The 24,363-nt window shown below is 35.8% G+C and overlaps 2 protein-coding genes across 2 annotated transcripts; one reads left to right on the top strand and one right to left on the bottom strand.

Moving 5' to 3' along the window:
* Nucleotides 1–1,210: 1,210 nt before the first annotated feature.
* Nucleotides 1,211–6,941, top strand: LOC137944665 (uncharacterized). The gene is made up of 9 exons (XM_068790379.1): nt 1,211–1,584; nt 3,112–3,256; nt 4,639–4,810; nt 4,930–5,018; nt 5,163–5,205; nt 5,831–5,887; nt 5,978–6,071; nt 6,351–6,445; nt 6,540–6,941. The coding sequence occupies exons 1-9, from the start codon at nt 1,482–1,484 to the stop codon at nt 6,687–6,689; spliced, it is 948 nt and encodes a 315-aa protein (XP_068646480.1). The 5' UTR covers nt 1,211–1,481; the 3' UTR covers nt 6,690–6,941.
* A 15,431-nt stretch (nt 6,942–22,372) lies between these two features.
* On the bottom strand, nt 22,373–23,453 carry LOC137944316 (cyclin-dependent kinases regulatory subunit 1-like). Its single transcript, XM_068789965.1, has 4 exons — nt 23,344–23,453; nt 23,144–23,264; nt 23,000–23,060; nt 22,373–22,863 (listed from the first exon to the last, which is right to left on the bottom strand). Exons 2-4 carry the CDS (start codon nt 23,194–23,196, stop codon nt 22,714–22,716), a joined length of 264 nt encoding a protein of 87 aa, XP_068646066.1. The 5' UTR covers nt 23,197–23,264; nt 23,344–23,453; the 3' UTR covers nt 22,373–22,713.
* Between the last annotated feature and the right edge of the window lie 910 nt (nt 23,454–24,363).

The following is a 24,363-nucleotide window of genomic DNA, read 5'->3' as shown; positions in this document are numbered from 1 at the left end:
ATGGTTTGATAAGTTTAGTCGAGTAATGTTGCAATTTGGCTTTACCGAACGTATAATGGATCAGTCAGTCTTTTTTAAGCATACTAATAAGGGGGTTGTTCTCCTCATCATATATGTTGATGATATTATTATATTAAGGAGTGACTCTAAAAGTTTTAGCCAGGTGAAAGAAAAATTGTGTAGGAAATTGAGGATGAAATACTTAGGACTCCTCAAATACTTCTTTGACATTGAAGTATTGCAATCTAGGTATGACTTTGTTTTATTGTAAAGAAAATATGTATTTGATCTTCTTAATGAGACAAGGATATTGAGATGCCATTATGTTGACACTCCTATGGACACTAATGTTAAACTATGTTTTGGTTTCAAAGATAATGTTGATGTAGAAATTTCCAAAGGCAGTTGGAAAATGAATCTACCTCATTGTAATTAGACCAAATATCTCTTTTGAAGTTAGTGTTGTTAGCCCATACATGCATAAGCTACAAGGCTCTCATTGGCAAGCTCTAAATCAAGTCATCGATACCTAAAGAAATCCCCTAGACAGGGACTCTTATATAAATGCCATGAAGATATTAATATTGAAAGTTTTGCAGATGTTGATTTGGTAGGTTCTATAGATGATAGAAAAACTACCTCTAACTATTGTACTAGTTGAAGGAGATAAGGTAACTTGGAAAAGCAAAAAGAAAAATATAGTGGCTCGATCCAGTGCACAAGCATAATAGAGAGTCATGGTACATGCAATGAATGAACTGATACGGATCAAGTCTCTCAATTCAGTAGAAATACTCCAATGAAGCTTCACTAAGACAACCAAACAACCATTCATATTGCCTCCAATCCTGTTTTCCATGAGATGACAAAATATATTGAGGTTGACTACCACTTTATAAAAGAAAAATTACAAGTTTGGTATCTGAAGCCTTAAGCATGTATCATCTCAAGTCAAGTAGCCGATATATTTACATAACCAGTTACTTCAAAGAAATTGACCACTACATCCATGTTTTTCTAGAGTATGATATTAGAAGGATACTAAGATGTTGATGCCCACAAGTTGCCATACACAAAAAAGTGGCATGAGCTACACGAAGATGATAGATATACTATGGGCCGCCCCACTCGAGCCTCAACCCCTTATCGGGAGTTTCTCCTGCCCACCTGTGTTGCATTGCCCCGTCAAAATAGTTCCATTTGCAGGTTATTTGATGTGTTATCGTTGTAAAGTTTCGTAAAATTTTGATTTGTGTGAGCTCAACAGTTTTCGCCTTATTGACTAAAATCTGTGGACGGTTTTCTTGACAAATACGAATTAGAGCTTCACACGAACTGCTCTCTCTAATGTGGCACTCGCAAATTTCGCGGACCGTCGAGGGACCCTTTTCTCCAGGAGAGATGGTTTTCCAGGATTAGCGTTCACCTTCTTAGGGTTACTCTTCCCTTCGCTATTGTCTCTCTGATTCCCTCTGTACAGAATGAGGAATTCGGCCAAACTACAGCAGGTTTTATTCATTCCCAAGTATTGCCAGCAGCCCAGAAGCCGAGGGTCCGCACGCCCTCGTCGACATCCTCTTCCAGGTTCTTTATGTGGATTTTTTATTCCTTTCTCTTCCGTGACCTTTTCCTATTTCAACTCGATGCGAACAGCCTGGGATTGCGCATTAGGCTGTAATTGTTTTCGTTATATTTGTTCAGAATCGTTACTAGAATTCAGGTCATGTGTTATTAGAGTTCCTTGTTTAAGAGGATAATGTGGGTTGAATTCACCGTGTAAACAATTTGGAACTGTTTCCTTCGAACTTTAGAACTTGAGTAGATACCTATATTTTAACAATTTGGAACATTCTTCTTCTATGGAACGAAACAGCCCCAAGAGTTCCATTTGTGTAGCTTGATGTGAAGAAGTTAAGGTAGCTTGTTGCCAACATCCCCTGATCATTATGGTTAAAAATCTCTCAGTTTAAGGGTATGTGGTTTTTGGCAGAGGTTTTGATTAAATCCGTATCAGCTGGTAAAGCACCAAGTCCTTGTGGTTTGGATGAACAAAAGCTTTGTGCTATGCTTTATTCTTGGCAGGCTTCTGCGTGGATTTTATACAGCTTAATCACTTGTGTTCAGTTTGTGGGGATGGATAATGGATGATACTGTTCTGAGGCCCAATGACAACCACCATATTACCCATAAACTCTGTTTTCATTTTTTGTTTAGAAATTGTTCAAATCTTAGAGTAAACAGTAAATTATTTATCAGACTGGTGTCACAGAAAACATTTTTTAACTTTGATGCAACATGTTTTGCAAGGGGGTGAGGAAAGTAACGTTAGATCTCTCTTTTATATATTATAAAAAGGTATCGAGCCGTAGGGACTTACTTGTGCCACACCGGGGTAGCTTGTATCAACCTGGCTTCATTTGCAATGCCGTTAAACATGTGCATTGCCGCAGACCTCTTTATAGAAAAATCAAAACTTTGGAGCACTCTAGGAGCAAACTTAAAAGGCTGTATTTCAGATTGCTAGACTTGTCAAGTTGATGATTCATGAACTTGGGAACATCCATGGTATCCTTAGTTCAGCAGTCTTTGAATGTTTGTAACAAGTATTATATGTGCCTCTTCAGCATCTTTAAAACAAATAAAAAATATCCCCATAGGAGTAGGGTTTCTTGGAAATACTGTTTTGTTAGTTCATCACAAAACTTCTAGCCTGATAATTATGATTTCTTATTCCATTTTTTCTGCTGATGAACAAAGTATGCTGTTTATTGGTATACACTGATTTTCTCATGCCTATAAAGTGTGCTACTCATTGGTCTTTCTAAGATAACCTTTTTCATTTGTCTTTCACTGTCAATTTAATTTTTGAGCTTATTGTTGGATTATTAATTTTTGATGTAGAGTGTTCTTGAACTGGGTTTGTACTTTAATAGTTCACTTAGAGGTGACTTTCTGTTGTCACTGATGATTTTGTGATTTGTTGTCCTTCAACACCGTCATACATGTCCTACATCAATTGATTTCTGCTCTCCTTTGAAGTTAAATGTTAGAAATAAAGATGTCTGGTCTCACTTTTCTTTTTCACGTTTCTCAAAATAATTGCTACAACAGGTTCAATGTTTGATTCAGCAAGCGGCAAATATGGTTCATCCAGTCTTTCAACTGCTCCTGTAGATGTTTTCTGCTTAAGGGCCACTGAAACATTAATCGGAGAAGCTGCATCACTAAATACATCCCAGGACTCCCATAAGAGTGGGTATGTTTTGTTTGTTTATTTTGCTCTGATTGGAATTAACATTTTTCTTGTTTAGTTGTCTTGTTAGATCTTGCTGCATGAGTGTAAATTGCTTTGTGTTTGCTCCTTTTGGTTTGATTGCTATGTTGCATTCTTTACAAATTTCATGGAGACGTACACATGTGCATATGTAACATATCCAGCTATAAGTTAGCTTTAGGCACCAATAAATAATAAAATGTTGCTTAGATTTGAGCCTAATGAGTGTTCCAATCACGAATTATACTGAAAGGGAACACTCACTACTAATGTATTTGGTGTCCATTCATTACCAAATAAAACTTTCTTATTCTGTAATTTTATTTTATTTTTTGAAATGGTATCCTGAAAATTATCCAATTAATCACTATTTTCATTATCCAGATAGAGAAATATTGAGAATAAATTGTCCACAAAAAGATGGAAACAAAAGCAAAAAAGGAAAGGCTGCAGGAGAAACTGTTAGGAGCTATTTAGAAGATAATTTTGAGTTACTAGCTATGAGCAGTGTGCTCTACCTTGGGCAATTAATCAGATATTGCAATTGCTTTTCTATGAGAGTGTTACTATACACATCTTCTTACCCAATTCTATTGTGCTTTCCAAAATATGTAGCATATAAGGATGATGGCTAAAATATAATACAGAGATAAAGGAGCATAGCATACATCTTGAAAGTGAGACACACCCATTCTTTTAATTGAGCCATTAGATGTATATTTAGTGGCTAAATTTTAGTTCTCCTTAACCACTTTTTTTTGTCTTTTGCTATGTTTTCAGGAAGTATGTTAATTTTAGAATTTTTTATTTTTTATTTTTGGATGGTAATGGAGATAATGGTATTGTCCTAGCTATGATGATCCAAGTGGCAATTTTACAAACAGCTTGACATTTTAAAGAAGGAAATAGTTCAGTCTAGCCAACCTTTTCTGGATATGGTTCTCCTGTGTTTGCCCCTTTTGATATGAAATGTACTGTTATTCTACATTGTATGAATAGTCATAAAGCAAAGGAAAGTAAGAAAAGGTTCAGGGAGAGATATAAATAATTTTTTCAATTCTTGAAGTAGAAAACAAAATGTCCCTGAGACCTCAAAAATGAAGAGAAATCTGTGGTTCCTAGTATAGAGACCTACTTAGCCAATATTAGAGCTGGCATTTAGGTACTCATGCACATATGCAGTTGTTTTTGGTATTCATGTGCCAAACAGCAAAAGCTGAACATTTTTCTAGACCAAACCAAAAATGTGAAGGCTAAAAATGCTTTTATTGGTTGGTTTCATACTATTGTTAATCAGTCTTGTTGAGTAATATTGACTGATGCATCAGAATCAGTGGACTTATTTTGAAATGTTCTGCCTGCAGAGATCCTGGAGGTCATAAAAATGATCGCAGTAGTACAGACTCTAATACAGGTCCATTGCTTCATACTCCTATTAAATCAACATCTCAGTCTACAGAAACTTGTAATGATTGGGTAGCTCCAGGAAGTGTAGTATGGGCTAAAATTGGTAGCCACGTGTGGTGGCCTGCAGAGGTAGGATTTTTTTTCCTCCACCTGTCATATACAGGAATGATAAAAAGTGTCACTTCGGTGTTTTTACTTCTAAAATTGCATGTAAATCAAATTATTAAATAATACCTGCTGATGTTTAGGTAATTGATGAAAGAGAGATTCAGTCAAATTCAAGTGATCAAAGCAGTGATGGGCATGTCTTGGTTCAATTGTTTCAAACAGACAGATAGTGAGTTTTTTTCTTCTTTTTCTTTTCTCAAAATTTTTATCATCTTACCTTTTTATCCCAGTGTTTTAATGTTGATAGAAGGTCTTTTCTGTTTTCATATGATATCAGTTTGAGGATGCTAAATCACTTTGACTTTTTCTTCAGTTGTTGGCTGGATCCAGTGGGGAGTCTTTCTCGGTTTGATGAAGTAAGAAAGAGTTCTTAATAGAATCTCTTACCAGCTCAAGAAAACTATTTCATATATTGACACCAAAAGAAGGCACTTGACATTTTAGATTTTTTTTTCTCTCTCATGTTAATATCCTTAATCATTCGGAAAGTAAATATTTAAAAAGTGCAGATTTTGAGTTCTGGAGACCCTGTAACAGAAAATTAATGAAATGCCTTTGGTTAACAGGAGCCTTATCTGCAAATATCAAAAATGCCGTCACGTGAAATACACGTACTGCAACCTTACTGCCATTACTCATATATGCTTCAAATTCTTGACTTTGGGAAGTTTCCTATAGTCATTGAGATTATAAATATGTCACCACAGGTCTGAGACAAAAAGAAATTCGAGATCATTTTTAAAAAATGCTTAAGATTTGCCTCACATTTTGATTATGGGAGACATTGTTTGCACTGATGGTTTCTTTCATGAATAAAAAAATAATCGGTGTTCTTTCATGCACATTGCTCTAACATGTGGTTATTAGCTACTGAAAATTGTCATTCTTGCACCACATCAGATTCCCTATTTAGCTGAGACTAACTTCAGGAATCTCCTACTCTCCAGTCTGCTTTATAATATTTATTTCACTCCTATGCAGTGTTTTGAAAAAAGAAGCTGTAACGGCAAGGAAGAATTCCAAGATGCTCTAAAACACGTAAGTTTCATTGTTCTTTTTCTTTGATTGAGCAGATTTCTCTTTGCTATCTTTCTAATGGATTCTGAAATTCATTGTGTTTCATTTCAGGCCTTACACAAGGTCGAGCAGATGAGTTCATGCAAACATTCATATGAAAGCCCTGATATGTGGAAAGGATCAACCGAAAAGGTCCCAACATCTTGTAAGTAACAGTAGATGGGAATTAGTCCTGCCGTCTCTGGACTTAGAAGAGCAGCCATTGGACCCTTTTAAAAATATAATTTTTTTGAAATGTTAAGCTTTTAAGTTATGATAAAAAGTCATGCACATGAGGAACACTGATGGATACTGTTGTCAAAGCATGGTAATATTTGGATAACATCCAATCATTTAATTGAGCTGATAAAACACAATTGAGGTTTATACAAGTCCGTCCTAACGAGTTTTACTGAAGAGGACTTCAATCTGGTGTTTATTCTAGATAAATCAAACGGTTCAAGTTCAAGCAGATCCGAGGAAGATTGTGACGAGCGGGGTCGGGGCAAAAGAAAAAGGAAGCCAAAAGTTCATTTTGATGTGAGTCTTCTATTGTTTATTCATCAATTTGAACCATATTTTTTATTTTTTATGTCATATTAATATTGTAGTGGTACTCTTAACGTGTTTGTAGGATGTACGTATCCCAGTCAAGTCGATGAAAAAAGGCCGCCGGTTGAAGATAATGCGGCTCCTCGGCCTCACAGCTCCACTTGGGTCTCCGTTCTCTAACACTTCTCATGTAAGAACTGCTTACAAGTCGTGCAGAGTTTTAGATGTATAATTAGCCATCGAGGTAAAACAGGGATTTACACGTGGATTACAAGTCCTGTTCTTGGTTGTTGTTGTTTTCTTTGGACTCTTGATATTGCAGACGTTCTCTCTGAAAAACAAACGCAAGTAAATTGAATCCTCTGGGTGATCAACTGATTATAGTATCTGGAGCAATCGATTCACGAAAGGATGATCGATAAGTCAGCCATATTCGAAACTACATCCTGTTTCCAGAGGAAAGCCGAAATTCCTAAATTCCAACTGAAATGTATGGAAGGGGAGAAAAACTTGAAATTCCAACTGAAAACCTGAAGCTCCAACCTGATGCAACTAAACTTGGATGGATCGTTGTAATTAAGAGAGGCAAATGGCTCGCCAGTAATTTTGTGCATCATCTCTGACTATTGAGATCTAATGTCAATCTTTTGTTCTGATAGTCTACTGGAGCTTCATTTGTCTAAAATTTGTCCTACTGAGACAGGCCAAAAGGAGAAGCAAAAGAGCGGAGTTGTGCTTTTAAATCTTGAAATCCCCACCTCTTCTCTCATGGAGTCAAAGAGCTCTCAAAAAATTTACTCTCAGAACCATCTTTAAACGTCCCCAGACAATTATGAAGTAATTTCGTGAACTCCTACATGGTAAGATCAAGAAATGAAACTCCACACTCATTTTGGGTTAGTACGAGGAAAGACTAGTGATCCAGCCACTGGTCCTCACACAGAGAAATGACAACCACAATATGCCAAAAGACTTATTGTCACCACTAGACCCAACCAAAGAAAAAAGAAAAGAGTGAATGGAGAAGGACCTGTCTTGTAGAAGCAAAAGATGGAATTCATAATGAGACAAACATGAAATGGTTTTGGAAAAGAGGAGTAAAAAGTACAAGGGTAGGGTAGGTTTTTTTCTTTAAAGTCTTTCTCTAAATTTTAAATAGAATAGTTGTTTTGAGAGAGAGGATATTATCCTTTATTCTCTCCTATTCCTCTCACAAACCCTAAATCTCTCTCAATTTTATTTTCTATCTTATGTCTCTCATTTCAACCAACCTTCTTTATCCATTCTATCCTATCATCATTCATGATATCAAAGTGGGAGTAGAGGAAGAAGTAGACACAACCTATAAGAAGTTCATATTTTTTTGCCTCAACCCTCACACTCAAACTCCACCATCAGGTAGCCTCTTCTTTTTCTTTCTTTCCTATTATCGCTCGATTGGGTGATGATATGAAGTGTTAAAGGTCCTTTCTTCTCGTAATTTAGTATTTGATACATTGCGATCTTTACTCCTACGTATTTGTGATCTATGTGATCCTCAGTATGGTTTCCTAAGGGTCAGTTGCTACATTATACAAGCTGAGAGGCTTAATTTTGTGTATTGTGGTATGTGTGCATGAGTACTATTGTAACAACATGCTAGTTCTTTGATTGTTTGGGTGTTGTGAATTATCTCGCTGGTCAGGGTTCATATGTTGTTGTGGGTTACAAGTGCTTAACCCGAGTGCTATTACAAGTTTTATGGTTAGTCTACTAAAGTGATTAGTCCAGTGAGTGACTAAGAGAAATCCAATAAGCAAATTGACTAACTAAACAAGGTCACTATAGTCAAGCTAGATGGGAATACTTACCTTATGAAGGCTAGAGCAGTCGAGATTATATTGGTATCAGACTTCAAGCTGAGTATATTAATGATTAACCCCCAATCATAAATATTTCTAGATGACAATCAAACAATCTCCTTGTTATGTCCTTATTTTTTAAACAATATGACCCCTTATTTTAGTAGTTGACATGTGTTAACCATAGGTTGACTCTCACGTTATTTTTTATTATAATAAAACTTAATTGAGCTAATAACTTGTAAAACTAGTGTTTCATAGAGCATCTCAAGGTCTAAAGCATTCGAGCCAAAATGAAGAACATCTCTTGAAGAAGCACCCACAAGGAAGAAATCAACGTCAAGACTCGAGTTCAAGCTTCAATAGATAAATAGGTAGACTCAGTCATATTATGTAAGAGAGTTGTTGGAAGACACCTCATACCTTACCCATGCCAAGGAGGTGGCACAAAGTATAGACTATAAATAGACACTCAAGGCAAGGGGTAAATGATTCAAGTCTCCCCTCTTCTCTCAAATTCGTCCCTAGCCTTTCTCTCTTCTCCCAAGCTCTCTCTCTCTCTCTCTCTCTCTCTCTCTCTCTCTCCATCTCTATTTTTCTCTTTTCTTCTTTCTTCCTCTCCTTTCCTCTCTTCTCTCACCACCTTGGTAGAAGACCTTGTCATAGGATCCTAATCTAACATGCTATCAGATAAGTGGATTTAGGATCCCACCATTAAGATGATGATTAAGATTATCAAGCTTTCGTTAGAGTACTTTTGAAGCAACAAGGATTTGGCTGCACCAAGATAAGTTCTTCATCCTTGTTATTTTTTTTTTCTTCTCTCCAATGTCATTTTTACCGAGGCTTTGATCTCAGAAAGCTGAGCAAGGGATGATGATTCTGGTTTAATTTGGATAAAAAGTTTGAAAGTTATTTATTTTGCTTTGGTGGTAACTCTTTCATGGCATTTTTATACTTGGTTTGCAAATTCTGGTTCAATTAATCAAGCTCGATTATGCTACTGCTCTTGTGCATAAAAGTTGTTTTAGTTGCTTGGAAAATAGGTATGAAGAAGCTCTTATGATTTACATAATTGAAGCTTATTGATCTAATGTGTTTTTGGGCTGTTGATTTGGTTATATACTACTCATCCTTGATTTGGTTATATACTGCTCATCCTTGATTTGGTTACATGCTGCCGTGACCTTTTTTTTTTGTGGAAGAATATGGTGAATCCAGAAATAATTCAAACCTTCTATAATTGAGCTATTTCTTGGATCATCTTGCCTAAAATCTCTCAAAGACAATTGAAAGTTAAAGGTGGCATGCAAGTTGGAATGTTCAACATAGACGGAAAGTTTCATTCTTAAAAGATATTTGATTTGGAGTCAAAAAAAATTTAGAATATTGAGCATCTTCCCGAATGGTATGATAATACGTGGATTACCCAAACCTTCCACTTTTGAATGCTTGAATAGGTCAAGATGGATGCTACATTCAACTTACCTTAAGTATCTCTCATTTGATACCTGAAATAATTACTCCTTCCATGTTCAGCTAATAATTAGTGCATGAGGATTTAAGACTTTCCATGCGTAGAAAGGTATGAGATCTACCTTTCCAAATAATAGCCAACATAAGGATTCTTTCTATTTGATGAATGATTGTAAAGCTTGGGTTGGTTCCACTTTCCCTTCTCAGTTGGGTCAGTTTCTTTGAGTTGTTGGTTTGGTTCAAGTTGGTAAATTAGTACATTGAATATTCACTAGTAATGTGTGAAGAATATATGAATATGAGTGGTAAAAGTGACTTACTTCATATTACCACTATACCCTTGAGTGGGCTTAGTTGGTTAAAAGATTCCTTATCACTAGAGATCTCTTAGGACATTTGGCTAAACCAGCACCCATAGATGAAGATAATAATTCCAATATTAAATGGCTCAAGAATGACACACTTGTCATTAGTTGGCTAATTAATAGTATGGAGGAACATGTGGCAAATAATGTTATCCACCTTGAGACTGCAAAGCAGATATGGACACTTGTTCCAAGTTGTATACTAGCATCAAGAATTTACAGAAATTATATGATGTGTTTCAGAACATGTTTATTAAAAAAACAAGGAGAAAACTTGATGAGTTCTTCGCTAGGTTTAGAGGGCTGATTAAGAAGTGGAAAAAAAATTAGCCCTATTCAACCGATATATATCGGTTCTAGAAAAGTAATAGGAGGTCTTAGCTATTAGCATTTGCTTGTTGAATATCAAGTCATATCTTGAAGTGGCCAAATTCCAACTCCTTAGCTCCTCCTCACTTCCATCATTCGATGACATTAGTGCAACATTACTTAGGATACCAAATCCTTCCTCCGCCTCTCATACTAAAATATCATCTGCTATGTACTAAAAAAATAAGGGTACATCTTCTACTACCCAAGGGCATGGTAGAAATTATAGAGGAGGTGGAGCAAGAGGTAGTGGAAGTAGATATGGTCCTTCAAGGTCAAAAAACCGGGTTTGCACTCACTATGGTGGACTAAACTGAATACATGTTGGAAACTTCATGGCAAACCAGATTGGGTCATTGCCAAACAAGCCTCGGTTCAAAATGAGAAGAATGTTGCCCAACCTGAGTCACAACAAGCAAAACAGACTATCACCAATGATGATTATGACCTCTTACAAAGGGTGAAAACTTTGATGGTACTGTCAAAATCCTAGGCAAGAGTACTTCCCAGGAGGTCACCCATCCTAGAATTACTCTCGTCTAGGCTCTCTTAACTTCGGAGTTCTGAGTCAGATACCTAGCCAATACAACCCGAAAAGACTAGCCGCTTAAGGTGCGGAAAGCCAAGTATCTAACTCATACCACAAACTCTAACAAGAGTGGAGGGAACCACTCTGACACCCACCCCGCCCATTCTAGAGCCGTTTCTCATGGGATACGAATGTGGGCCGTGGCATGCCTAGCTCTGATACCATGTCAAAGTCCTAGGCAAGAGTACTTCCCAGGAGGCCACCCATCCTAAAATTACTCTCGCCTAGGCTCGCTTCACTTCGGAGTTCTGAGTCAGATACCTAGCCAATACAACCCGAAAAGACTAGCCGTTTAAGGTGCGGAAAGCCAAGTATCTAACTCAGATCACAAACTCTAACAAGAGTGGACGGAACCACTCTAACAGGTACCTCCTCCATTTTCTCCAGCATCTTCAACTACTCTTGTTGCCACCACTGCTTCAGGTATGATTTTTGCCACTTCCTCCTCTTCATCCTGGATCAACTCAAGGACCTCCGAGCATCTTACAGGTAATAAGAGTCTTTTACATTCCCTATCTCCATGTTTACCAAACAAGTTTGTTATCATTGCGAACGGATCCCAAACCAAACTTCTTGGGAAGGGATCCTCCCTTGTTACACCATCTCTTCCATTTACAATGTCCTATTTGTCCCTCAATTTCTCTTAAATTTGTTATCATTTAGCCAGTTAAAAAAATAGTTTAATTGTTCCATCATCTTCTCACCTTCTTCTTGTGTCTTCTAGGATCTCACAACAAAGAAGGTGATTGGTGCCAGCCATGAATAGGGGGCCTTTATTACTTGAACCTACCTCTAGTCACTATGATTGCCACTTCTCTGATAGAGTCAAGGTTATGGCACAACCGGTTTGGTCATCCATCCGCAACATCGCTTCAACACTTATTTCCATCCTTAAAAACTTTACCAAATTTCAATTGTGAAGTCTGTCAGTTGAGCAAACATCAGAGGACACCATATTCTCCTCGAATTAAACTTAAAGATGTTGCCCATTTTTCATTAATTCATTCAGATGTATGGGGACCCTTAACTGTCTTGAACATATCTCAAGTTAAGTATTTTGTCACCATTGTTCATGACTTTACTCAAGTCACTTGGGTATTTCTAGTCTACCTTTATCAGATGATTATAGGCATTTCTAAATTAATTATGTATCCAATTTTTGAAAGTGGATGCTTGCAATTCAGGACCAAATTCAACCAATAATATCATATGGTAGATTGTATCTAATATCCAAAAGTGACTTATTATACACTCTAGAGATTCCAAAAGACAAGATGTATAATCCTTTCGCAATTTGAGTTCTTGTTTGAAGCTATGAGAAAGGAGGGAATGCATTCACACATGAGCAAGAAATGCCACTCATTTAAAAGAGTTTATTTTGTCTTAGTGAGTAGGCCTTATCCCAAGCTAGTTATTCTAGTTGGGCATGGATGGATTCATATGAATCACTTGTAGTGAATAAGATAAACATGGATTTGAAAATATGATATAAGTCAATCACTTGAGCTATAACCTCTTAATTCAACAAGAAGTATGGATCAAGATTAATCACATGCTACTAATATGTACAACCATACTTAAGAACAACCAATGTTATTTCCAACATATATCACCAAAATTCAAATTGGGTTGGAAACTAACATGATCTTTTCTTGACATCTCATTGGCTAATGTTAAACAAATGTTCCTTAAGCCAATGGTTTCTAAAGTGATAGTTTATATAGATTTATGATTTTCACAAAAAGTCCAAGTCTACATAAACTAGACAAGGAGGATTGGCATGTGAGGTTATATGATGAAATTATCATTGAATCAATCCTCAAAACCAAGTCCCATGTAAGGAATCTCTAAATTGACATGAACATCAAATTAGAGTTTCATTTGCAAAATTTATGCCACACAAACTATTAAGGTGATTTTCATTTAGTATATAACTTGGCTCGAAGAATAATACTCTTTGCTTGAAGATCAAGTGACCTTGGGTAGCCAAATTTGTTTGGGTCCTGCCATCTCAATTTTTGAAGGTAGATTTGGATTTTGAAAAATTTTGCCCGTTGGGATTCCGAATTTGCTTCACCTCTTTTGGCTTTCATCTTCTAGCTGAGCACTCAAATGCATAATGGCCAATGCTTCTACATTTGTTACACGCTTCAATACGCATAGGTGATATTGTAACCTTTGTCACATTTTTCCTATAACAATTACTAGATTTTCTTTTTATTCTAGTTTCATGGCCTTCAGCTCTAAATTTCATTTTTCTCTCACTTTTTATTTGTTATTCTAATTGATCAAAAGTGAATTTACCAATAAGTTAAGGGCTTTTCTTTTAGCTACACATTTGTGATATTTTAGCAAAAAAATTTCTTCTAGAAGTTATAAAATCATAGAGAAAAAATTGTTGTTTTCATTTTTCATCTCATGAATGTATGAAGAATGTGTTGGCCTAGGTGGCTTCTCAAAAGTGGGATGACAAAAATAATTTTTGGTGCTTAATAAAATATGCAATAACATACCACAAGAAGAACACAAAGAATTTGTTTTCTCGATGTTCCCCTATTGGTAATCAGCACCCAAGAACCCTTGCTTGGGAAAATTCCACTAATTGCTCTATTAGTAGAAAAATTATAGTTTCAAACAGATTTAGGCTCTCTTTAAGCCAAGTATAATAACCAGTTACAGTATTAAAAAATCTCTCAAGGACTTGAATAACTAGATTCTAGCTCTAGTGGGCTTACCTTTCTAAAGTTGTGGTTTTATAAAATCTCTACGAAAATTTAAAGATAAGTACAAAAAAAAAAAAAAAACTTACACCTTTGAGTTGGGAGAATCAACCTGTTATGGTCCAGGTTAAGTATTTGGTTTTTTGCTACCTACCAGGCCGGTCTTTTGGGTAGTATTGGTTAGGTGCTTAAAATTTGGTATCAGGGTCACTACTTACGTTGCAAGTTTGAATCCCGAAGAGGGCAACCTAGCAGTGTCACTAGAGTAGGTCATCGCTAGAGTGGGCCGCCATGGACGTCGGCTCGTAATGGATGAGCTTGTTGAGCATCGGCTTGTAAGAGCTTGACTAAAAGCTCTTTCTCCAAGGGGTGTGTAATGTTATGGTCCTGGGTTAAGTACTTGGTTTTCCGCTACCTACCAAGTTGGTGTTTTGGGTAGTATTGGCTAGGTGCTTAACACAACCATCTCCTTATGAGATTCAAGTCTTCAATCCTTTTGAGAGAAAAATTGATGGAGCTTGAGTAAACTAGGAAGCAAGAAAATTTTCAGAGATATGAAATGGAATTGCAAAATCAGACTATTTTCTCTCAAAAGTGGATTTGAGTAGGACTTTCAAGTAAATAGCTATTGAAGGCTTTTTATTTTGCTATTAAATGCTCAATCAATGTTTTAGAGATGTTCGGTGGGCTACTTATAAGTTCCCAAATCAAACTAGCCATTATCTAGTTGTTTGAAAAAAGCTAACACACGTATTGATCTATCATTGAAAAACAATGATCGATAAATCGTGTGTAAAGGCTATATTTTTATGACTCCTTAGACTTGTTGATTTATTATAGCATCAATCAATAGGTTTTCATATCTTTCAAAAATCTCGATTGATTAATGAATCCTAACTGATCATTCAATCCTACGCAATTGACCTATCATGCTTTGTGGCCTTGGCTATGCAGAAGTCAGTATTACTGATTATACATAAGAGGTACAATTGATCATGCTCTATGTTCTTTTATGGCATACTTATGTTCAATTATCAAGCTAATTGGTATGATCGGTCAAGGTTTATAGTTTATTATGCCTGGATTTAGTAAGATCAATCAATCCAGTCAGGATAATTGATCATGTTTTATAGATCATCCTAGAAGGATGTTGTATGATCGGTCAAGCCAGTTAAGTTGATACATCATGCTTTATATTGCTTGTCAGACTGCATTTTTTTATGATCCATCATAACCAGTAGTATGATCATTCATGCCAGTTGCCAATATTATGAAATGGCTTCTAAGCATGATAAAATTTATCCTAAGGTGTTCTAGCAAGTTTTAACAATTAGTATGCATAAGCTAAACACATTCTTCAAAGATTTTTTTCTACAACTTCAAAACTCTTGTGTACCTTTATATTGAAGGTTGGTTGATTTTTGTCATACATTGCAAGAGTTCTTGAGATGTTTCTACTTGACTTGACTGTAGTCTTCAAGTCGTCAAACTTCTTATAGGTGCTTCTTCAAGATGACTTATCACTTCTTTGAGCTTGAGTTCTTTACATAAATTTGTCAATTCCTTTACAAAGATCGTTGAAATTGTGTCTCTTAAAGGCATAGCTTATGAAAGGCTTAATTTACAATCGTTAGCTCAATTACATTATGTTATCATCAAAATATAGAAGGGAGTCAACCAAGGTCAACAATCTTCCCATTTTTATGATGACAAAACCTAACTTATAAAAACTATAAATAATGATTTGCATAAGCATTTTGAGTATTTCTCCTCCTAAATTTATGCATACAAGTGTTTACAAGATTCAGTTTTAGCTCAGATTTTTCTCTCCCTTTTCTCTCATACATTAAAAATATATGCAAATATGGAGACTTGCGGTGTGCACAAAAGATGGTTCAGGGCTTTTCCTTCAAAATTAAAATTTTTAAAATTATACAAAATGTCTTGACCTTCAATCATAAATACAAAACGAATACAAAGGTCAAATGTAGGTCAACTATGCCGAAGGTGGAGGCTAGTCCAGTGGAGAGATGAAGTTAATGAGAGAATGTAGGAGAGATTGAATCTCCATGAGTGTTTCCTTGATTTTTGCTACACCATCCTTATGTTTCTGAAGTCGTTCAAGCTCAAGGAAGCTTCAGTTCTTCTTCTCTTATTGAACTTGAATTGCTCCTCTTGAAACCAATCAGGAATTGGTTTATCTACCGAGCCTTCCTTTGCTAAGACTTTCTTACCAATTGAGTCCTTAAAAACCCACTTGCCTCTATACTTTGAGAAGCCAAATTTTTCCACTTTGACTTCTCCAATGGTCATCTTTTTGGTGAGGCTCACAGCCACTTGCTCATCAAGATCGATTCCAGGATACTCAAGAATGGTAGTGATGAGTTGTTAGAAGGGTAGAGCATTAGCACGAGTGGTGTTTGCTATATCCACCATCTATAGGACCATGAAGTAGATGAAGTTGAGCTCAAAGTGTTGGGTCAATGCCCAGAGCCAAAGATGTCATCTATGGTGAGACATGAAAAAATCTCTTTCCTTGGATTGAGAATGTGGGTCACTATCTCCATAACGAATCACAGCTCAACACTCAAATCTTGGATTTTAATCTCATAAGAGCTACCAACTATCTGATAAAAGGCAAGTTAAATGGCATCTTAAATTGATTAAGGATACACCTCAAATTCATCATGAGGCCAATTTTCCTTGATTTAACGTTTGAGCCCTTGCATTGGAAGTCTTCTTTACAAAATTAGTCATCTTCAAGTGGCCTTTCTCTTTGTCTTTCACTTCAAGATTATTATAGAAGACCTTAATCAAAGTAGGGTAGATGGGATTATTAGCTTCTAAAATGGACATGTATGGCCCAAATCCTTCCTCAAAGCCTTTTGCCTCTCTCCCATGAAGGTAGAGGTCAAACCAAGATGGCTCTACCATACTCTGAGCAAAAATTTTCTTTATGTATTAGCTTTTTTACCCATTGACCAAAAGTAGTCATGCCAATGGGGCACTTTGGTGAAGTATTCTTCTACCAGAAATGGGGGATCCTTCCAAAAGTCCTCTTAGTCTAAACCATGGTTGACTTTTTGGATGGATTCTCTAAAAAAAGTGGAGTTGCCCAAGGAGATTTTGGGGATTTTAGGGATAAAGGATGATGGAATCTGGTAAAAATTGACAAAAATGAAGGCAAATTGAATAGAGAAGTGAAGGAGGATGGATTTCAGAGGTATGGCAGCATTGAGGAGGATTTTGGAAAGGATTTAAAGTGGTTGCAATAACGTTACTATTTAAAACCATTTTCTGTCATGGTGGATCAATCAATCAAATTTTTTTTATTGATCAAAAGGTCAAAGTTGATTGATCATGCACTCTGCATTCATTGATCATACCTTCAACATTGATTGATCATGCCATAAGTAGAGTGAATTTTGGTGATTTTAGTCTTTCAATTTCACTCTCTAAGCAAGAATTATATGGGATATTATTTCTACTTTAATATATATCAAACTATCTAGACAAAGTTGGGTTGCACTTGCCTAGCTCTCCTCTTAGCTTAGAGAACCATCAAATCCTAATGGCTTGGGGAAAATGCCTACAAGCAAATTTCACTTTAATTACTTTTGTTTGAACCATCTCTCGTATGAAATGGTGTTTGATTTCAACGTGTTTTGACCAAGAGTGGTGAATCGGGTTCTTACTTAGGCTTATAGGACTCATGTTTTCACAATAGACTAACATTTTTTATTTTAGTTTTTGCTCTAAACCATAATCCTCTGGTTGTTGTCTCATCCATAAAATTTGTCCACAACTTCCAGCAGCTATGCACTCAGCTTATGTGGTAGATAAAGCAAGCGAATGTGGCTTCTTGGAAAACTAAGAAACAAGCATACTTCCAAGTAATTAGTAGTTACCAATAATATCAGTGTTGGAGTACACTATTAGTTCTATGGTAGATGAGTTTTAGTACCAAAGTCATAACGTCAGTGTTTCAAGTAGATATTGGAAAAATTCTTTTCATGACCACTAAGTGTAATCCTCTAGAATTGAATTGAAAGCTAGCACGTAGGCATTACCCGAAACATAATATTCAATCTATTATCTAATAAATAAAGCAAGGACCCTATTATAATTCTATACAATTTTTATCTATGGATCTACTAGAGTTGTTTGATTCTAGCGTTAAGGACAAACTCATAGGTGTGCTAATTTATTTGAAATTTTCAATGACGAATCTTTTTATGAATCCTTTTGCATAGTTGGACTAATTTATGAAAGCTCCATTTTCAATTTGCATAACTTTAAGTCCAAGGAAGAATGTGAGTTCATCCATCAAACTCATTTCAAATTCATTCTTCATTACTTTAGTAAATTCCTCTTTTAGATCCATTTTTCTATATGAATTCACTAAGTCTTTCATACCATGCTCTAGGAGCTTGCTTTAACCCATATAAGGTTTTGTGCAATTTGTATACATGGTCTAGCGTGCTCACGTCTTCAAATCCTTCTGGTTGTTCCACGTATATTTTTCCTTGAATGTACCCAATCAAGAATGCATGTTTCACATAGGAGATGATGATTTTTTGTTCTCAATTTCCTCTAATCGTGGTCACCGCCCAAGAACTCTTGCTCAGAAAAATTCAACTAATTACTCTATTAGCTAAAAAGTATAAAGAATTTCAGGCTCTTTTTAAGCCATGCGTAATCCCCAATTACGAACATTGATATCTCCTCTAGAGATTCAATATAACTAGATTTTGAGTCTATTAGAGACTCACTTTCTAGATTTTAGGCTCTAGACTGCCAATTGATCTGGCTTTATGATACTAGAGAACCTCTATAAATGAAAGTATAAAATACAAAAGAAAAAATAAACTTACAACTTTTTTGAGAGATAACCCTTCTCCAAGTGAGATTCAAACTTTTAGATCTTTAAGCACATAAGACAAACTATTTTGAGCTTGATGAAACTTTGAATGCAAAGAGATCGGTGAAAAAAGAAAGGACTTGGGCAATTTTGAGGTTTTTGTCTTATAAAGGGTAACAAAGAAATTTGAAGTTCAAAAATAATCTTTCAGTGGTTTGTATGGCAATATAAGCTCAAATCTTGATCCTCTACAATTTTGGGAGCCTATTTATAAGTTTTCCAGCCAAACTAGTTGTTTTTTGCCTATTAACAAAGACCTATTAAAAGTGTTGATTAATCACTAAAAAAGGTATGATCGGTAACGATGTATTACTGCTAATATTTTTTAGGTCTCATAAGTCTATTGATCGATCAGGGCATCAATCAATGAGTTTCCAAAATTTTAGAAAAAACGATTGATTGATCAACCACATTTTATATAGCATAGACTATGAAAAATTCTAATGATTGACCATGCAAAAGAGAATCATCAATCATGCTTCATAACATTATGTGGCAGGATTTTGTATGATCCAACATGTTTGAGTCAATGATCGATCATGCTTTATAAGTCGAGCCCATCTAGGTTGCCCGATCATGTCATATGCCAGTTTACTATTTTGACATTTTAGCATGATATCGGCTATAACAAGGGATTTACTATTATAAAAAATTTATATGCATTTGGTTACTTGGTTTTGAAGTATTTCATGCCCTAAAACTCCATAAAATAAATGGGCTTAAGAATCGAGGTTTGGTTGGCTATCTACTCCCATGCTATAGTGTTTGAGATATTTCTATTTGACTTGGACTCTAGTTTTTCAAGTCTTCGGTTAACTTCTTTTTGTAAGTTTTTTTCTTAACAAAAATCTTCAATGTGTTTTTGTTTTGGGTCTTGACTTGGCAACTTGATTAATCATCTTTTTGTCTTGAGTTTTTTCCTTAGACCATGTAATATTTGTGTCAGAAGGATTTTGTCTAAAATACATTGATATCACCGTTAGTAGTCACTTTCAAACTACCCATTTTGTTATCATCAAAATAATGGAGATTAGCATGATTGTTGGTCTTAAACATATAGATTACTTGAAAAATATCATAAAGCTTTTGAAGACTTAAAAGTGGAATATAGTTTATGACAATTGTCCCAAATTTGTTTGATTGTATCCAAGTGAATAAAATTATTGGCAACAAATTCCTCCATGCTATTAATTAGACTGATTATAACAAATAGTGTCCTCCTTCAACCACCTTTGGTAGAAGGGATCATCTTCATCACCAAAGGGAGGTGGTTGGGTTAGGTGTCCAACAATATCTCTCAAGATCCAAAAATGTTTCACAGGCTATGACCGTAAAGGAAATTTAAACTGAACAAAATTTTGACATTTAAAAGTGAAACCTTGGAAAGCTAAGAGAATAAGAGACAAATTGAGGGCGGATCACAATCAACTCAACTTAAGAAACTTATAATGCAATAATTTTAACTACCATGTATGCATGAAGATCGACATGCATGGTAATAAAAAATCAGCATTGAAACTTATATCAGGCAACATAGACTCCAATCATTGCTAGATGGCAGTCAAAAAAAGATTATAGAGCATGAAAAAGGTATAGAAAAAGCAAGTTCTCAACCTTCAAGCATAAAGACAACTTATTATAAGAATATCATGAAACCTTAAATTAGGTTTCTGTAAGGCCACAATGAAGGGGAATTCTTGAATTCTTGTAAGGGATTTTTAAGACAAAAAAATCAAGCTTTGAGATAGTATGTTGTTCAAACGAAAATTACTAAGTGTTTTGGAGATAGAAGCTCTAGTTTCTTAAGAAGAAATGCATGTATGACATATGATACAAGCTATACTCAACAAAATTGATTTTAGACCGAAGAAGGAGAAATCCTTTTTGTACTCATCTGCCCATAATAATGGCTGGAATTCTGAAATTGGTATTGTCTTCCATAGGCTGGAATTTGGTCGTCCCATATGAGAGTTCTTCCTTCTCCTTTTTTTTTTTTTATATGTAGAGTAACATCATGAAATCCTAGAACCCTTGCTCTAATACCATATTGAATTTTAGGGTTTTATACTTAAAAATGAAGTAGAATAAGTGTTAGGGAGAGTGAGAAACAAGTAGCAAGAGAGATGGAAGAGAGAGAGAGATATGAGAGAAAGACTAAGGTTTGAGTGTGAACGAGTAAAGAGGTGGTAGAAAGCCAAAGAGCAGAGTTGGTGCACTTAATTAGCTTGAGTCCTCTCCCATGTCTATTTATAATAAGAGAAGAAAAATCCAATGGTCTAAACTACCCTTATACAATTATGTTGTAAATATGTAAGAATTATAGTTATACCGTCCATGATACCATAGAATAGTTTTCTTCTTCTCCTATAAAATCTATGAATGGGGTTGGAAGGGGGGCGGGAAGACCCCCTCCCCGCCCCCCTCCCGGGGGTGCGGAGGCAGAGCCTCCATCTGATCAACGATATATTAACTGTTGTTTCATTAAGGGCAGTTTGGAAATTCTCTTATATAAATCTTGTTGTGTTTTTTAGTATTTGTTTTTTCTTCTATGTTTATTATTATTGCTCTCGTTACTTTGAAATTAGAGCATCTAATTCCTAACAGTACAAATACCTTAGAAGTATGTTAATAATTTAAAATAGGATGTAAACCACTGTAAATCACACTTGTGTTATTTGTGTGTTTGATTGCTTGTGCTTAGTGACACTTACATCAAGTTAATTTCGAGTAAGATGATTTGTTCAATCCAGGCTGAAAATCTCTTCCTAGAAAATAAACAAACCTTTCCATGTAACAAATATCATTAGTGCCCCACATAAACCAGCTTCTTCCGAGAAATATTTTTCTAGCAGGTCTTTGAAAGGGCCAAAGTGTCTCTTACTTGCTTTTTCTCTCCCTCTAGTCTCTCTCCTTTTTTTCTATCTTATCTCTCTCATGCCCTAATCTCGTTCAATCGTAGCTATTGGAATCTGGTGAAGATACTTATGAACTTCGCTCTCTCTATGGCGCCACTTATGATTGATCTTTGGATAGATTAATTTGACCGAGCTAGGCATTCAGCCATGATTTGTCATCGATTAACCCCTAAAACTGCCATTTTAAACTGAAATAGCACAAGAAATTTGTAAATTAGAATTCTGTCTGCCTTTATTTAAAACAACCACTTCATTAAACAATGTCACCAAGGGCCTGAACTGAAAATGGAAGATGAATCCATAACTTCCAGAGTTGTACTTTGCAATTAGTTGAGGCAAAACATCATCCTTGTCAATATTTCAATTAGTTTCAGTTAAGAATCACCCAGGATCAGTGAATTATAGCAAAAGAACACAATCCATTAAAAAGGACAAGCTGCCCACTGCATTAAAAAATCTTCCGAAAAATTCTTGGACATCGAACTGATTGATCATTCCATTTTAAAACTGAAATGAACACCACCCAAAAACTCCAAAAGGGAGAGAGAGAGAGAGAGAGAGAGAGAGAGAGAGGCAGAAGCAAGAACACTTAATTGAATTCACCAACTGGTTACAACTAAAACAGGATGTGTAAAGCGATGCGTTCTACAAAGATGACTGAAATATAATTCATATTCCAAATTATCTTCAATTCCAACTTAACAGAAAAAAGGCCCAGCTTTCACACTCCCAAGTTTCTCAGTATATTATCACAGATAAAGTGTATTCAAACACCTGATGTGAAAAGGCAAAACACAGAGAATTCCTGACAAAACTATGCAACCAAATAAAAGTTAAAAGTACCATATAATCTGTAAACTTCTAATTTCATATCTAATATATCCAACGTATCTAATGTCTGAACAGAAAGCAGAAAACAGCAAGATGGAATCTGAAGATAGAAGAGCAAACATCCCCAAACGAGGTGAAGTTTGTGTTCGAACTACAATAAAGTGTTCCGTCTCTCATATTCCTTCCTTCTCTACAGATTGAACAACTAAAGAAGTAAAACCCTTTTTCTTCATTTACCAGCGAGTATCTGGGCCTGGTTCTCCAGCTGCTGCTGATAGCCTAGCGGCCTCCTGAAGAGCATTATGTGGGGCTCCGGTCGGTGGATTGCGTAGTGCACCCAACCGCGGCTCTGTTGGACTCCGATCGCGCGCCATTCGTTCTAACATTTCCACAGAGAGAATTTCAACACACAAGTAACAAGAACCTCAAAAATCTCCAAGGCACTTCAGCCTCCCTCATGAAACACAAAGAAAGATACCCAAGCATAAAATAACCATAATTAGCACATCACACACCTCAGAAAGCAACCGATTCTTGGGGAGCAGCTTTGCAACTTCCGGCGGGAGAACAACGTGCCTGCAAAATCAAGAAAACCTTTTAGACCTAAACAGCGACTGAAAACCGTTTTTTTTTAAAGGAAAAAACAGAGAAAAACGTACCTGTACTCATAGGTATCATCAAAGTACTTCTCAGAGTACTGGATCTGGCCCATTTCTTGTTTTCGTAGCAAGGAAACCAAAATCAAGAGAGTTGCAGCAAATATAAGCGATTGCCACGAATCTGCGAAAAACATTACCCGTCAGCGAACGATCAAAGTTTTCAGAAGACTAGGAGAAAGAAAGCAAAGAGAAAATCGGACCAAGAGCTGGGAGCGCGGGCGAGAATCAGCGAAAAACAAAAGTGAGGGCACAAGAAACTCGGATTTATGCCAAAACAGTTATATATGGAGAGACTTTCAGGCTGCTCAGATTTACTCCAACGGTTAGTTTTTTCATTTTTTATCCGATCCACCTTTCCCTGAGGCGCAACTGTGCTTTGAATTTCAAATTTTAAATTGAAGAATCTCGTTGAGGCCTGAGGGCACGTTAGTAGTACACATGAAATCTTTTTACCCAAGGTATCATGATTTCATTAATGCAAAATTAAATATTTTAACTTTTATCAACCTTAAAATTTTATAAATACCATAAAAAGACTAAAAAGATTAATTTTGAAAAATTTGGTCCACTCGGAACTAGACCGAGTCAACTGGGAAGGTCAAAAAGCTAGCAGAGGTTTTGTAAGAAAAGTCGAATGAGTTCAAGTCTCAGCTTTAACTAGGTGAGTCATTCGAGTTAAACATGGTTTTCTATTAGTAAGCCTAGTCAAATGTCCACTTGTTTTTAATGTGAAAATGGAGGATTACTTTAATGATAATTAACCCTTCCAACATCATAATCATCATTTTGTAGAAAAATGGCAAAAAGGTTCCGATACTTATAGAGAAAACACAAGAATGCCATAGACATGTGATGCCCAGACTCTATCATGATTGCTTTCAACCAATAATGCTTATGGCTTTTACTCATAATGGTGTCTTGTTTAGTGTAGTTCACTTTTCGTCCCTAGACAATTACTCATACAACAGAGTTATAAAACATTGACGATGTTGATTATTGTTGTAGTCCACATTACATAAGAGGTATGTTGAAGAACAAATATACAAGAGTCTTACATAACTTTTATAGTAAAAAGTCTTGTGAGCCGGAATTAATAACATGTGGAGGCTAAGAAGAGTCACAAAGAAAGTGATCTCACAGAAGAGTCTTTGTTGAAGGTATTTTAGTTATGTTAATCTCCTATTTATGTTCAGTTGTTTAATTATTCTAAAATTCATCTT

Source organism: Aristolochia californica, unplaced genomic scaffold (genome assembly GCF_029961685.1).
Source record: "Aristolochia californica isolate CCGP_79_NKW_82.1479 unplaced genomic scaffold, dmAriCali1.0.hap1 SCAF_11, whole genome shotgun sequence".
Classification (NCBI taxonomy): Eukaryota; Viridiplantae; Streptophyta; class Magnoliopsida; order Piperales; family Aristolochiaceae; genus Aristolochia; species Aristolochia californica.
The sequence above is the reverse complement of the archived record's forward strand: the minus strand, read 5'-3'. Positions and strand labels throughout refer to the sequence as shown.